A 15,216-nucleotide genomic window follows, 5' to 3' on the forward strand; every position below is an offset into this window, starting at 1 on the left:
TCACAGCCCCCTTGGATTGACAGTTCCATCTAATGCCTACTCAGCGAGTTTGACCTCTCTATAATTTGAGGGTCTACTCCTTTCAGTAGGGGGAATTGCCTGATCACTGTGGTGGTGTGTGGTTCCATCTGTTACACTGAGGCTGGTGCTGGGATACTCTTTCTGCCGGCTGTTTTTTCAAAGGACTTTTTTTTATATTCTATATTTTTGTCATGCTGACTTTTATCATGCGCTGCGTGTTATTAAATATTGTCTATATAACAACCCAAAAATATTATTTGAGAAGCAAAATAATTATTGCTCCATATATACCGGTAGTTATGTTCCCAATACTCCATAGTGAGGTTGGCATAGCTGGGTGTGAAGCTTGTGCCCATAGCTGTGCCTATGATTAATAGATAATATTCATTATCAAATATGAAATAATTAACATTCCAGACAGAACTTAGTACTGCTTAAAATAAATTGGGCCTGTTTTGGATCAAGGTCAGAACTTGTAAACAGGAAAAGATTTAATGCACATCAACCTATATTGTGAGGGTTTGATGTATATATGGAGCTTACATCAACAGAGAACCAAATGTATGAAGAGTTTCAAGTGTAGGTTTTTTAAAGGTATTTAAGAGGTGTAAAGAATCACATATATAGTGGAAAAGTGATATCACCAGGGGTTGTGATAAATGGTTAGGCAAACTGTCCATGTATACTTTGATTGGTCTCCCCCAGTTGATTTGTAGAATCTGTATGTACTGCATTATAGATCAATGATAAAAAATAGGGTACTTTAGAAAAAATCCCTACATGAAAAGGCTGACTCATTTATGTAACAACAACATACATGAGAGATTTCAATTATAGGAATTTAGTGGATTTTTAGGCAAGTTTAACATAAATTTAGATATCAGACAACAACCGCCGGGCTTCCTGTATGTAATCTGTGCAATGTTGTACTATGATAATACCACCCTTATTCGCTTGTTTGATAATTATGTCCAAATAGCCTGTTAATGTTTTTAAGGTCCTGGCCTAAATAAATTTGTGGGTAAAGCATTGGGTCATGCTGCCATGTCCTGTGTCGCACAAATTTAACAGTTATGAATATGTGACATGATAGAAAGTTTACTGGAATGGCCTTTTAGCTTTTGTGAGGTAAAATATAGATTTTAAAAGTTGTGTCTTTAATGGAAGTGTTAGCTTTAGGGATAAAATCATTTATGGTTATTTCATTGTCAAAGAGGAGACCCTCCTTTCATTGTCATATCACTTGAACTAGACATTCTCCACTTTGGGAGTCTGATGCCCTTCTCTGTGTGGGGACTAGATTTCATGTTGTAAAATCTCTTGACTGTGAGACTACGACGAACCCATTCATGTCTTTAAATAGAGTAAATGCTATAGTTTGTCTGTAGCTTGGGACAAAATTAAGTCTTCTCATAGCTCTTTTTTTTTTCCCTCAGGAGATGCTTTATACTTCCACATACTCCCAATATTGAAAATGGGCACTCGTTTTAGACTCATGAGTGGTGGAGGGATCTAGGTACTGTATTTGGAGCTATTTTTATGTTTTCCAGGAGAATATGTGTCCTTGTTTGTAATCCTCCAAATCCCTTTTCACCTACCCTATTTTTGTTTAGACCAGATTGTCCCCAAATTTCTGTGTTTTGTTTTTCCTTGTCAAAAGAAGTTTTTTGAGTATACAATGTTATAAAGATACATAAAGTAAGTTTACAAGGATCTATAAAGTAAGCTCATTGTTTTACAGTAGGGTTTATATAGGTAAATATCATGAAATTTCAAATATTAAACATTGGGTTCACGTAAACCTAAATTAAAGATATATATCATTTCCTTAGTTACTTTTGTAGGTATTTAAATTATTTATACCTACTATACATATTGTTTACAAGTAGAGTGTATATAGGTCAAATAAATTCTGATAATGAGCTTTAATCGTAAGGTGGAGAAAAGGAAAGAGAAAGAAAAAAAAGGTTTGAAAGGTAGAGGTATGGTCCACAAGGTTGTCCCGCTCGTCAGTTTATTATTCTTTTTAGTTCTCTTTGAAGCCTTAGAATGGGTGTCTCTGTAAGTCATTTAATCTGTTACCATGGCAACAGGACAGAGTCCTGTGTTTTGTTTTTCAAGACACACTCATTTTTGGACTAGAAAAGAAGACTGACAATTTTCTAGAATGTTTAGCTGTTCTATGGCTGACTTATGGTATACCCACCACAATGCATTGAAATCTTGTTGGTATCCAGTGCAGGAAGCAGAAGTGCATGACATGCAAGTATATCCAACATGGACAAAGAAACTTTCTATAACTGCTCCACCAAGTTTGTGATATACTGCTTCTCTTGCCCTTGTGGTCTTCTGTACATAGGAAGGACCATCAGAACACTTGGGTACAGATTTGGGGATCACTGGAGACTCCTCAAGCAGTGGAGCCTCAATCATAGCGTTCCGAGACATTTTGCCCTTAAGCACGAAAAATCCGCCGAAGGCCTTAAAGTTTGGATCATAGAGTCTGTTCCCCCCATGTAACTCCACAACCAAAAGGTTCCACAGATTATGTCACCATGAGACTTTTTGAATCTTCACATTAAATACCTAATATCTCATGGGTCTCAACAAAGGATTGGAAGTTAGCACTATACTATAATTAGTCTGAGGCAAAGGGGATTTTTATGAATTGTTTATTTATATATGCCCTTAAGCACAAAAAATCTAGTTGAAAGGCCTTAAAGTTTGGATCATAGAGTCTGTTCCCCCATGTAACTCAAGACTTTTTGGATTTTCACATTAAAGTGTTTGTTAAGTTTAATTTAAAAACACTGCCAGACCCTCTATTAGAGCCTGGCATACCACACTATGTAAGCCATTTCTAAAAACGAGAGTTGTAAATACCTGTTTAGAGCTTTCTTCAGGCCGGTCACGTGACTCGCAGCTGCTTTACAGCTTCAATACATGATGTCAGCCAGGGAGATCACGTGGCCTCCCACAGAAGCCCTGTCTCGAAGCTGTAAAGCAGCCGCGTATGATGGAGGGACACACTCTGACCACGGTGGTCAAAGCTCAGCAGCCCTGATTTTCGTGGTCAGAACAGAGAGGGGATACAGGAAGTGGCAGGTTCAGGGAGTTTTTTTTTACATAAAATAAAAAATGTAGCGCATAATGTGTGTGTAAGTGATCAAAAACAATCTATTTCTAATTTGTACTTCAGAGAAAATGTATAGATAAAATTGGAGAAGCATCAGCCTGATGGCCTGTGATAAGCATAAAGTCAATGACAAATAATACTAAGTGAATTATAATGTCCCGCAACACAGGAAGGTGAATATACTCCGAAGTCTGGTGGTGTTCAAATGATTGTCCCAAATTGAACTTCACAGAAACCGGACCATAACAGCAAGATGAGGCAATAATGGTATGGTGTGTAGAAAAACTCTTACCAGATCCCATGGATTCCCATGTCAACGACAGGGAATCGCATGAGCAGTGTGCCATCCAGGGCGTGGAAAGGGACGTCCCGTCACTCGAATCCTCTAGGCTGGAATCTGCATGGATCTCCGGGGGCCACCAGGTAGGTCCTCACAGCAAACAACCAGGATACAAATCAGGCGGGCAAAGACGTTACTTGTAAAGCTGAAGTAGGCACTTGACCTCATTAAGAGGGTATGTGGAAAGAAAAATTATGCCTCTGTAACAAAGGATGTCCCAGATTGTGTAGGCAGCTTGAACCTGGAGAAATCTCCACTGCAGGGATGCCTGTCCTCTCTTCCACATTCACAGATTGTGTTACAAGACCTGTAATCAGTGTAAGAACTTCTCACAAATGGGCACTGACTGGCACCATTATATAACAGTAATGCCCAGCAATGCCACCCATCAGTGTCATCAGTGCCACCACTCAGTGTTCATTGGTGCCACCTCTCAGTGCCCATCCGTGCCCATCAGTGCCCACCTATCAGTGCCCATCAGTGCCCATTCGTGCCACCTATCAGTGCCACCCATAAGTACCCATCAGTGCCACCCATAAGTACCTATCAAATCCACCTACGAGTGCTCATCAGCGCCGCCTATGAGTGCCCATCAGTGCCACCTATGAGTGCCCATCAGTGCCGCATACCAGTGCCACCTATTAGTGCCCATCAGTGCCACCTATCAGTGCCCATCAGTGCCACCTATCAGTGCCCATCATCAGTGCCCGTCAGTGCCACCTCATTGGTGCCACCTCATCGGTGCCCATCAGTGCCGCCTTATCAGTGATCGTCAGTTCAGCCATATCAGTGCCCATCATTGAAGAATAAAACTTACTTATTTACAAAAATTTTTAACAGAAACAAAGAAAAACTTTTTTTTTTCAAAATTTTCGGTCTTTTTTTATTTGTTGTGCAAATAATAAAAACCACAGAGGTGATCAAATACCACCAAAAGAAAGCTCTATTTGTGGGAACAAAATGATAAAAAATTTTGTTTGGGTACAGTGTTGTATGACCGTGCAATTGTCATTCAAATTGCCACAGCGCTAAAAGCTGAAAATTGGCAGGAGGGTGTCTAAGTGCCTGGTATTGAAGTGGTGAAATATTTAAGAAAATACTATAATTAGTTTGAGGTGAAGAGGATTTTTATGAATTGTTTATTCATCGAACATGTTATGTTTTTAATATATCACTCATCAATGGGGTTATTGTCTATCTTTGGAACGATTTCATGTTCTTTCTTATTTATTAAGTCTGCTCACATAAACTGCTGCAGCTGAATGCTACATGTGTCCTCTCTAGAGCGGGTTCAGTGTATTAGTGCCGGCATCTCCAGCTTGATAGCCACAGGAAGCTCAGAACAGATGTGTCTATCTCTTTGCGCCTGGTCGACCATTTTACATCATAGGGGGCATCCTGTGGGGCATCCTGTGAATACACTTTGATATCAACTACCATTGTGAGTGGAAAGTTGTTTTTATTAATGATAACATCAGTTTTATTAAACCTGCATCCTATGTGCTTCTTTTATACCTTTATACCTGTCTACCAGTGAAGATCTCCTCTGATCAGGCGGCACAGTGGTGTAGTGGGTAGCACTAGCAGTAAAAAAAGGTCGCTGGTTCGAATCCCAACCACGACACTACCTGCCTGGAGTTTGCATGTTCTCCCTGTGCCTGCGTGGGTTTCCTCTGGGTACTCCGGTTTCCTCCCACACTCCAAAGACATGCTGGTAGGTTAATTGGCTTCTGTCTAAATTGGCCCTAGTATATGAATGTGAGTTAGGGACCTTAGATTGTAAGCTCCTTGAGGGTAGGGACTGATGTAAATGTACAATGTAAAGTGTTGTGTAAATTAACGGCACTATATAAGTATCTAAATAATAATGATCTGCTTGAGTAGTTTTAGGATTCCTTGCCTCTTCCCAGCTGGAACACCCACAAGATTTTACCTTCAACATGTTAATTAACGAAAATGAAAGAGTACAGTCCACACAAGAATTTTAAATAGTAGGACAGATATTGTAAAAACACATTTTTTGTCGCCCACAAGGTTTTATGTACTTTACTAACTGATTAATGTGCTAATAGACATTGGTTTAGTGCTTAACTCTTCTTTTTAGACTAAACTGATATAGAAAGGAATGAGATCTGGGGCCCCAGCAGTAATTATTTTTTTACTTGTTTATAATAGTGAACAATTTAAAAAGTTATTTTATATGTATTATATGTATATGTAAAATAAATAAATAAAAATAAATAAAATAAATGTATTGCTGTTGTACTCCCAGGAATGCAGGAGTGACATCATCACATTATAACACTGCCTTGCAGGAGGATTTTTTTTTTCCCTTAACGAGTTAACTACCATTTTAAACTTTATAAGTTAAAAAAATAACTTTTAATCTTGCTTAGACATATATTCGATTCTTGTTCCTTTTTTGCATTGCTACATTCCTTCATAATAATAATGATATGTTAGGATAATTGTGTATTTATATACTTTATTAAAAAATATTATTTTAATTGAAATATACCATTAATCTCCCTTTGGGATGAAATACGTGCCCATTTGCTTGGATCTGATGATGATGCAAAGTTAATCTGACTTGTAAGTTGTGCTGTCCAAATGTCACAGTGACCAGGACAAAGTTTACTTAACCTGTATGTTATCACAAAAAAGGGTAACTAAACAATATCATAAACTAAAATGATCATAAACAATAAACAACATTTAGAAATCATGCAAATTATTTATATGCATTGATACACATTTAATTTTTTTTCTTTTCTACAGTATTTTTGATATTTAATGTGCAGGATGGTGCCCTTATTTGTTTGCAAGGGTAATAATTTATGAAATAGTTGGCTAGCCAAAAACAATAAGCACACTATCGCTTGCCAAAAGTGGTGTGTCCAGAGATCGTTTACCAGAGCTTCCACTATAAATACCCAAGGATGTCCTTAGTAGAATATTCACCATCATCATGAGGGGAATCATCCTAGCAATAGTGCTCGCTCTAGCGGGTCAGTCTTCAGTATTAGTTAATTATTTATTATTAATTATTATTGTAATATATATTCATTTAATTTTATTTAAATTATTTTTCTCAGAAAAATGTATTTTAATGATGTATTATTTTTTTTAATATGTGTCTATACTGTGTATATATATATATGTATATATAATTATTTTTACATAAAATATGTTACTGCTTTTTAAACATGTTTTCTCTTAGATTGTATTTACCATCACCATTTCTTTTTGTTTTTTAAACAGGCGCGGATAATGACAAAATAGGTAAAAAAAAAAACTGCATTTTTTTTTCAACAGTTCAGTTGTCTGTACAATCAATTAATTGAATTCCAACATTAAAAATCTGGTTTTGTTAATTACATTGCAAATATATGTAGCAAAAGACATTTTTTCTTGATAAAATTTGTAATGTACAAATAAATATAGTTTTTTATTAGCATACAATAATCCCAGCAATAAAATGAATAAAATGTGTAACTCTAGTCATAATTACAAATTATAATTTACCTAATAACTTATTCAACTCACTCATATTTAAAATAACATTGACTGATGAATATTAGCTTTAGATATTTTACTTTTCACATAATGAACTTTTCAGCCTCTTTTGTTTTATACTCCTATGCAGGGCAACATAAAATATTTAAAATATTGTACATGTACAAACTTTCTATTTATCATTTTTCTTCCTGAAAAATGTTTTATCTGTGCAAATAATCTACTGCCAGCTACCGGCAGATCTCAGCTACCGGCAGAGCTGGAATATTTTTCTAATGGGAATAACTGGAATTTTATAAGCCTGTAAATGCATAACAGAGCAAAACAGGCTAAAAAAAAAAAATTCAAAAGAGTATTATTCATTCCTTCATTCCCTTTGATAAAATATCAAATTTGTCATGAAAGGGAATCGGACTTTAGGACATGTACAATAAAGACATGTTAGGTACAACTTATTTGCCCTGCAGTACCATCTGTACATTTTTCACTGCAGCAGGAGCAGTACATGCCCATCCCAACATATTTAATTAAACATAACTTAAACAATTTTAGCTTATATTACTCGTGATGTCAATCCCCCGTCCTTAAAGTGATTGTAAACGATCACCTTGTTACGTGCCATGCACGCCAGGCTTAAAAAAAAGTCTGTTCCCTTGGCAGAAAAAAAGCTCATATAGAACGTTTTTTGAACAGAGTTTAGGAGAGTTTTGTGTTTTTTTCTGCCAGTAAGCTCCAATCAGAAACGCGAATGAGAAGGGGTCCTGCCTCTAAAAAATATGCCTGTAATCATCCTAATGTTCATGGACACATAGGATAACATTGAGCTACTTCTACCGGCAGAACACAAAACTCCTGTAGAAGTAGCAATTTTTAAGCCAGTGTGCATGGAGCCTAAAACAACCCATTCAGTTTAAAATAGAAATGAAATGCAAAACATTTTTGTATAGATATAAAAAAACATTATAAATACCTTTATTTTCCCTTTATTTATAAGTTACATAGTTACATAATTATATAGTTGGTAAGGTTGAAAAAGAACACCAAAGTTTAAAATAGATATGAAATGCAAAACATTTTTGTAAAGATACTAAAAAAAACATTATAAATACGTTTTTTTCTCCTTATTTATAAGTTACAAAGTTACATAATTATATAGTTGGTAAGGTTGAAAAAAGGACACCAATCCATCCTGTTCAACCTGTGGTGTGTTTATGTCAGTATTACATTGTATATCCCTGTATGTTGTGATCGCTTTTTGAAACTATCAATGCTCTCTGCTGATACCACTGCTTTTGGAAGAGAATTCCACATCCTTACCGCTCTTACAGTAAAGAACTCTCTATGCCGTTCACGGTTAAACCACTTCTCTTCTAATTTCAGTGAATGGCTGCGTGTCTTTTTAAATTTCCTTTCACAGAAAAGTTTTTTCCCTATGCTAGGGTCACCAGTACGGTATTTGTACATTGCTATCATATCTCCTCTCATCCGTCTCTTCTCCAGAGAGAATAAGTTCAATGCTTGCAGTCTTTCCCCATAGCTGAGATCCTCCAGTCCCTTAATTAGCGTTGTTGCCCTTCTCTGGACCCTCTCCAGGTCCCGCACATCCCTCCCGAGGACTGGTGCCCAGAACTGGACAGCATACTCCAGATGCGGCCAGACCAGAGTCTTGTAGAGCGGGAGAATTATCATTTTATCTCTGAAGTTAATTCCCTGTTTTGATGCATGTGAATATTCTGTTTGCTTTGTTAGCAGCAGCTTGGCATTGCATGCCATTGCTGAGCCTATCATCTACTAGGACCCCCAGGTCCTTTTCCATAATAGATTCCCCCAGAGGTTCTCCCCCTAGCGAATAACTTGCGTTAGTTTTTTTAGCACCCAAATGCATTACTTTACATTTTTCAACATTAAACCTCATTTGCCATGTAGTTGCCCACCCCATTATTTTATTTAGGTCTTCTTGTAAGGTTTCCACATCCTGTGGAGATGTTATTGCCCTGCTTAGCTTAGTATTGTACGCAAATATTGAGATTGAGCTGTTTATCCCATCCTCTATATCGTTTATGAATCAATTAAACAGAATTTATTATATAAGTGATCACATTGTCTCTGTTCTCAGCTGCATAAGAGCTGGGGGGAAGAGAAGTGGCAGCACACTAAGCTTCCCAGTGAATGGCTGTGCAGTGGTGGGCGTGTCAGGATAAGGCTGATCATTGGAGGAGAGCAGGCTGAGTTCCCAGCACAGCTAGAGAACTGAGCACAGTGTGCTCTCCTGCTTAGTGTGGTCAGTTTTTAATAGGAAAGCAGAGGGACTAGCAGAAACACCAGGGATTTCACACAAAGTTATTGGACTTTCACCTAATCTCTTTGGATTCAAGTTATGAGATTTTATAAATTTTTTTCATTTTATATACATTTGTCCTTTTCAATATTTGGAACTTTTTGAGCACTTTTTATTGGTACACATACTTTGCTAGCGCTACATTTTTTGCGCCTCACACAAAGGAAGCAATAAAAAGAGAACAGGATACTTTCTCATACAAGTATATGTTACAGCAGGCACATATCAGGAATATGAAGTGTTGGGGTAACAAAAGCTTTAATAGCTGTAATTTAGTCACATTTAACCCGGACTTCTTCTGTAATGTTGAAACCATTTCACCACTGTTCCAAGTAGCCTCCTCAGTTCCAAGAACTTCATTAGAACTACTTGGATAAGTGGCAAAATGTTGTCAGCATAACAGAACTGAATGCACTTACTAACTATACCATGACCTGCATAACGGAGAACCTTCACATACATTCTGACCTTAACACTTCATGTAAAAGAGGCAACGTCCTCATAAATATATAGAATGCAATAAATATATAGAGTGTCCTATCAAGTCCTGCTTTCATCTCGTAATCAACAAATGCTTTCTTCCATAGATCCTACATTCAGCCAGGATAAAATAACAATGTACAACTATGAGACCTTTACCTTGGTCGGACTTCCAGAAAATGAGTTTGGCCGTACTGGAATTAATCTGATTGCTAAACTGGAGATCAGGGCTCATGGTCCAAAAAGATTCTTACTGAAGGTAATAAAAACAAATTCATCTAAAGCAATTGGGGGATATTATGGGCCACAACATAAATTACCTTTGTAGGCATGGGGTAGATTTTTATAGCATGTTTCGGAAAGTGCTCTATTTTTTTTTGTTTTTTTTTAATCCTAACCTTGCGTCTTTGCCTCCCAGGTATGACAATAAACTCAAATCAAATAGCAACTCGAATCAAATATCAACTCAATGTATTTTCTGTAATTACCTTGTTTATTAATAAAAGAGCCGGTTACAGAAAGCACTGTGGGTTCTCTCTGCTATTTGATTGGAGTGTGTTGTCTTACCTGGGAGGTAAATGCACAGTGAGATGAACCCTCTGTGGGGAGGATCGATTCATTTTCCTGGACAGTTTATGGTGATGAACCCTTGGTGAAAATGAGCGCTATTTGGACCTTCAAATCACAAGGTCCCATACAATATAGGTGATATGCTAGGGGTAGAGTCAAATCACAAGGTCCCATACAATATAGGTGATATGCTAGGGGTAGAGTCAAATCACAAGGTCCCATACAATATAGGTGATATGCTAGGGGTAGAGTCAAATCACAAGGTCCCATACAATATAGGTGATATGCTAGGGGTAGAGTCAAATCACAAGGTCCCATACAATATAGGTGATATGCTAGGGGTAGAGTCAAATCACAAGGTCACATACAATATAGGTGATATGCTAGGAGTCAAATCACATTGGAGCACATTAGTATATTTTCAGTTTTGGGTGGAGTGTGATATATGGGTTTGAAGGTGGCAAAGATTACATGGAACATAATCTCGGTGAATCACAGTTCCCATATATTGGGCCACTGGATATTACAGGGATTGGACATTTAGCCTGGGTTCCCACATATGCGATGTCAGACATTGTAAGTGATTCTCACCGCATTGCTGGTGCCGATCACATGCAATGTCTGTGCAATGCGAGTTCAGCCATACAGTTGTATGACTGAACTCGCATTGGATTTGCACTAAAATAGTGCAGGAACCTTTTTATTCCCTGTTCACACCCATGCCCTCGGATTCCTGTCCGAATTCACAGTCCACACTGCGATCTGTGAACTGATCTGGGGGTGTCATTAATTTTGTATTAACTTTGTATTAACTTTGTAGTGTGAACTGCCCGCGAGGGAGATGCGATGCGGGAACCGGCACTGGAATCGCGCTGGTTCCCGCATCGCTATAGTGTGAACCAAGGCTGAAATGCAAATATGCTGTAAACCAGGGGTAAGCAACCTGGGGGCCCTCCAGCTGTTGCAGAACTACAAGTCCCATCATGCTTCTGGGAGTAATTGTAACTGCCAGCCTTGTGACGCCTCATGGGAAATCTACCCCTGCTGTAAACAGAGTGCTGTTTTATATTTTCTTTTTTTTCACAATTTGTTGTTGTTTTATATTTTATATACTTGGTTCATATAATTATTATAGCGCTACATTTATAAATATTCAAAACGCCTTTGAGAGTGAGATTTTTTTTTTTTTAATTCTGTCTCCATGGCTACCAATATTAATTTTGACGTCAAATTTCGACTTGGTTTTAGTTATAGTATTTTGACTAAAATGCCATTTTAGTTTTAGTTGTTTTTAAGTCTTCTGACTAACATGCCATTTTAGTTTTAATCGTATTTTGGTCATCTGAATTTTTTTAGTTTTAGTTCTATTTTAGTCAACTATAATAGTATTAATTTAGTCAACGGAAATGTTCTCGTTGACGAAATTAACACTGATGGCTACATACCTTCTTTGTCCCACCTATTCAAAAATATTTTTACTCTAGGCCTAGGTCCAGGTGGCCTTTCTATAAATTGTAACCCAAGCGGGTTCTTGCATCTAGCAGAATTTCACCCACAGTTATAACTAAACATCCAAAAAAGATTTTATTATCTGACGCATGACATTGCTTGTGCTAAGTTTTGTATTTAACCAGTTCACCACTCAGTAAGCTGTGTATGGTGCTGCACTTTGTTTGGTTTGTATAATCATTGTAGCGCTACATTTTTAAATATTCAAAATGTCTTGGAGAGTGAATTTTTTTTTAATTCTGTCTCCATGGCAGTGTTAATTTTGATGTAAAATTCTGATTTAGTTTTAGTTATAGTCTTTGAACTAAAATGTCATTTTAATTTTAGTCGTATTTGGGTCATCTGAATTGTTTTCGCTTTAGTTGTACTTTAGTCGACTAAAATAGTGTTAATTTAGTCGACGGAAATATTCTCGTTGACGAATTAACAATGATGGCCACATATCTTTTTTTGTCCCACCTATTCAAAAATATTTTTATGCTAAGCCACCAGAGAGGGTGAGCGGGGGAGGGGAACCTACCGGAGACATAGGGTGTACCTACCGGGGAGGGGAACCTACCAGAGACATGGGATGTACCTACCAGGGGAGGGGGAGTGTATATAGAGACGATAGAGGGGTGTATATAGAGGGGGTGTATATAGAGGGGTGTATATAGAGGGGTGTATATAGAGGGGGGTGTATATAGAGGGGTGTGTATGGAGGTGATAGAGGGGTGTAGATAGAGGGGAGTGTATATAGAGATGATAGAGGGGTGTATATAGAGATGATAGAGGGGGGAGTATGTAGAGATGATAGAGGGGTGTAGATAGAGGGGGGTGTATATAGAGATGATAGAGGGAGGAGTATATAGAGATGATAGAGGGGTGTATATAGAGATGATAGAGTGGTGTAGATAGAGGGGGTGTATATAGAGATGATAGAGTGGTGTAGATAGAGGGAGTGTATATAGAGATGATAGAGGGGTGTAGATAGAGGGGGGTGTATATAGAGATGATAGAGGGGTGTATATAGCGATGATAGAGGGGGGAGTATATAGAGATGATAGAGGGGTGTATATAGAGATGATAGAGGGGGGAGTATATAGAGATGATAGAGGGGTGTATATAGAGATGATAGAGGGGGGAGTATATAGAGATTATAGAGGGGTGTATATAGAGATGATAGAGGGGGGAGTATATAGAGATTATAGAGGGGTGTATATAGAGAAGATAGAGGGGGGAGTATATAGAGATGATAGAGGGGTGTATATAGAGATGATAGAGGGGTGTAGCTAGAGGGGGATGTATATAGAGATGATAGAGGGAGGAGTATATAGAGATGATAGAGGGGTGTAGCTAGAGGGGTGTATATAGAGATGATAGAGGGGTGTAGATAGAGGGGGATGTATATAGAGATCATAGATGGGGGAGTATATAGAGATTATAGAGGGGTGTATATAGAGAAGATAGAGAGGGGAGTATATAGAGATGATAGAGGGATGTTTATAGAGATGATAGAGGGGGGAGTATATAGAGATGATAGAAGGGTGTATATAGAGATGATAGAGGGGGAGTATATAGAGATTATAGAGGGGTGTATATAGAGATGATAGAGGGGTGTATGTAAAGGTGTTACGATGATATTATCGATGAGTTTGCCAAAAGAAAAGTTAGAACTAAAAAATTGTATGGAGTTTCTAACTGCTATAATCTTTAAAAGGTATTTTCTGCATTGGAGTATTTTCAGTCTGTACAATTAAAGCCAGTTATTTTCAGTGTTCTCGTGTGTGGAGATATGTTTTTACAAGAGGAGGGGGGGAGGGGTTATAGAATTCCAACCTAAAAGAATGACCTTCCTGGCCTGAAATAGGGCCCTGGAGAAAGCCACTCTTCAGTTATTTCTGATGCATAACATTGCTTGTGCTATGTTTTGTATTTAACCAGTTCATCATAAAGTAAGCTGTGCAAACAAACATGACCTTTTATTTCAATGCTAATAGTTGTAGGTTTGTTATGTTAAACATATTTCATGGACTTTTATTAATACTTAAACTACTGATACTTTTCTTTTATAGGTTGTGTCTGTTAACATAAAAGAGGTTACAGGTATGTGGCCCAAAGATCCATTCACTCGCTCCTCTAGCCTGAGCCGGGTTCTGTCTGAACAGTTTTCCAAACATATTGAGTTTGAGTATCACGATGGACGTGTTGGAGACATCTTTGCCCCTAGTGATGTTTCAGATTCTGTCCTCAACATATTCAAAGGAGTTCTCAGCATGTTCAATGTCAACATCAAGAAATCCCAGAATGTGTACGATCTGCAGGAGGTTGGTGTTTGTTTCTGAGATTTTGATAAGTCTTTGACATTATTTAGAGGAAATATAATATACGTTTAGCTCAACAAGAGTATTTGGCTGATATAAATATGAACATAGAGGTTTACAGTAGAAGCATTTCTTTCAATGATTCCTCATAGTTTCTATAAATGATTTCATAAGGTTGTCATGCCTGTGAGGAACACCATATGTCTTCCTCTTTAACTATCAATATAGGATTACAGATATTTAAATACCTAAACAGCTTGGGTGCACACATGTTAAAATATAAAAGAAGGCAATGTAAGACAATACTTTTTCTTTTACTGAAATTTATTGAAATTTTTCAATAAAACAAGAGAAGTAAGAGAGGTACATCAACGAAGTGGAAACATAAAGTATCAATACACTTTGTATAAATATTGCTGCCCAAATGCAGAGTAAAGGTGGCAATGGCCTTATAGTATAATATGACATGGATAAAGCAAGACTTACAGGATATCTATCTGTAAGAATAAGTGGGCCATCTGTAACATAAAGATAATTTGTTCACAAGAATTGGCAAAAAAGACATCATCCGGGCAATCGAATAAATATCTTACATTCCAAACCACTGGCATCCTAATGATTCTGTGACCCAATTGAAAGATATGAAAAAAAGGCCTAGAACAAAAAAAAGGGGGAGGGGGGGAGAAGAGGGGAGTGTTGGAGAGGGGGAAGGGGTCCAAAGCAAAAAAAAAGGGGGGGGGAGTAATCGGCTAAAGCCTACGCTGTTATTCCAAAGCTTGCAGGAGCTCAACAAAGAGGGGTGGAAGCAGGTAAAGACAAGCAGCGGATAAAAAGAGGATAAAAGAAGGAGAAAGTGAGGAAGTGAAGTGGAGAGGGGATGGAATCGGGCACCCCAGGGGTTTTAGACTGTACCACAAGGAACGTTCACAGTTCTAGGAATCAGGAGGTCATTTGAGAAGGAGGAAAGTGGTCTATCCAGGGTTGCCAAGTCCATTGAATATTG

At 37.7% G+C, this 15,216-nt stretch overlaps 1 protein-coding gene across 2 annotated transcripts in view; it reads left to right on the forward strand.

Annotated features, from left to right (window-relative positions):
• Positions 1-6,374: 6,374 nt before the first annotated feature.
• The window catches only part of LOC141103726 (vitellogenin-A2-like), a 41,783-nt gene continuing 32,941 nt past the window's right edge, over positions 6,375-15,216 (forward strand). For both annotated transcript variants that reach the window (XM_073593633.1, XM_073593634.1), the window contains exons 1-4: positions 6,375-6,505; positions 6,759-6,779; positions 9,939-10,090; positions 13,965-14,216. In XM_073593633.1, the coding sequence (XP_073449734.1) occupies positions 6,466-6,505; positions 6,759-6,779; positions 9,939-10,090; positions 13,965-14,216 (465 nt within the window). In that variant the 5' untranslated portion in view covers positions 6,375-6,465. The remainder of the gene's footprint in view (positions 6,506-6,758; positions 6,780-9,938; positions 10,091-13,964; positions 14,217-15,216) is intronic.

This window comes from Aquarana catesbeiana, linkage group LG07 (assembly GCF_042186555.1).
Source record: "Aquarana catesbeiana isolate 2022-GZ linkage group LG07, ASM4218655v1, whole genome shotgun sequence".
In the NCBI taxonomy this organism is placed as follows: Eukaryota; Metazoa; Chordata; class Amphibia; order Anura; family Ranidae; genus Aquarana; species Aquarana catesbeiana.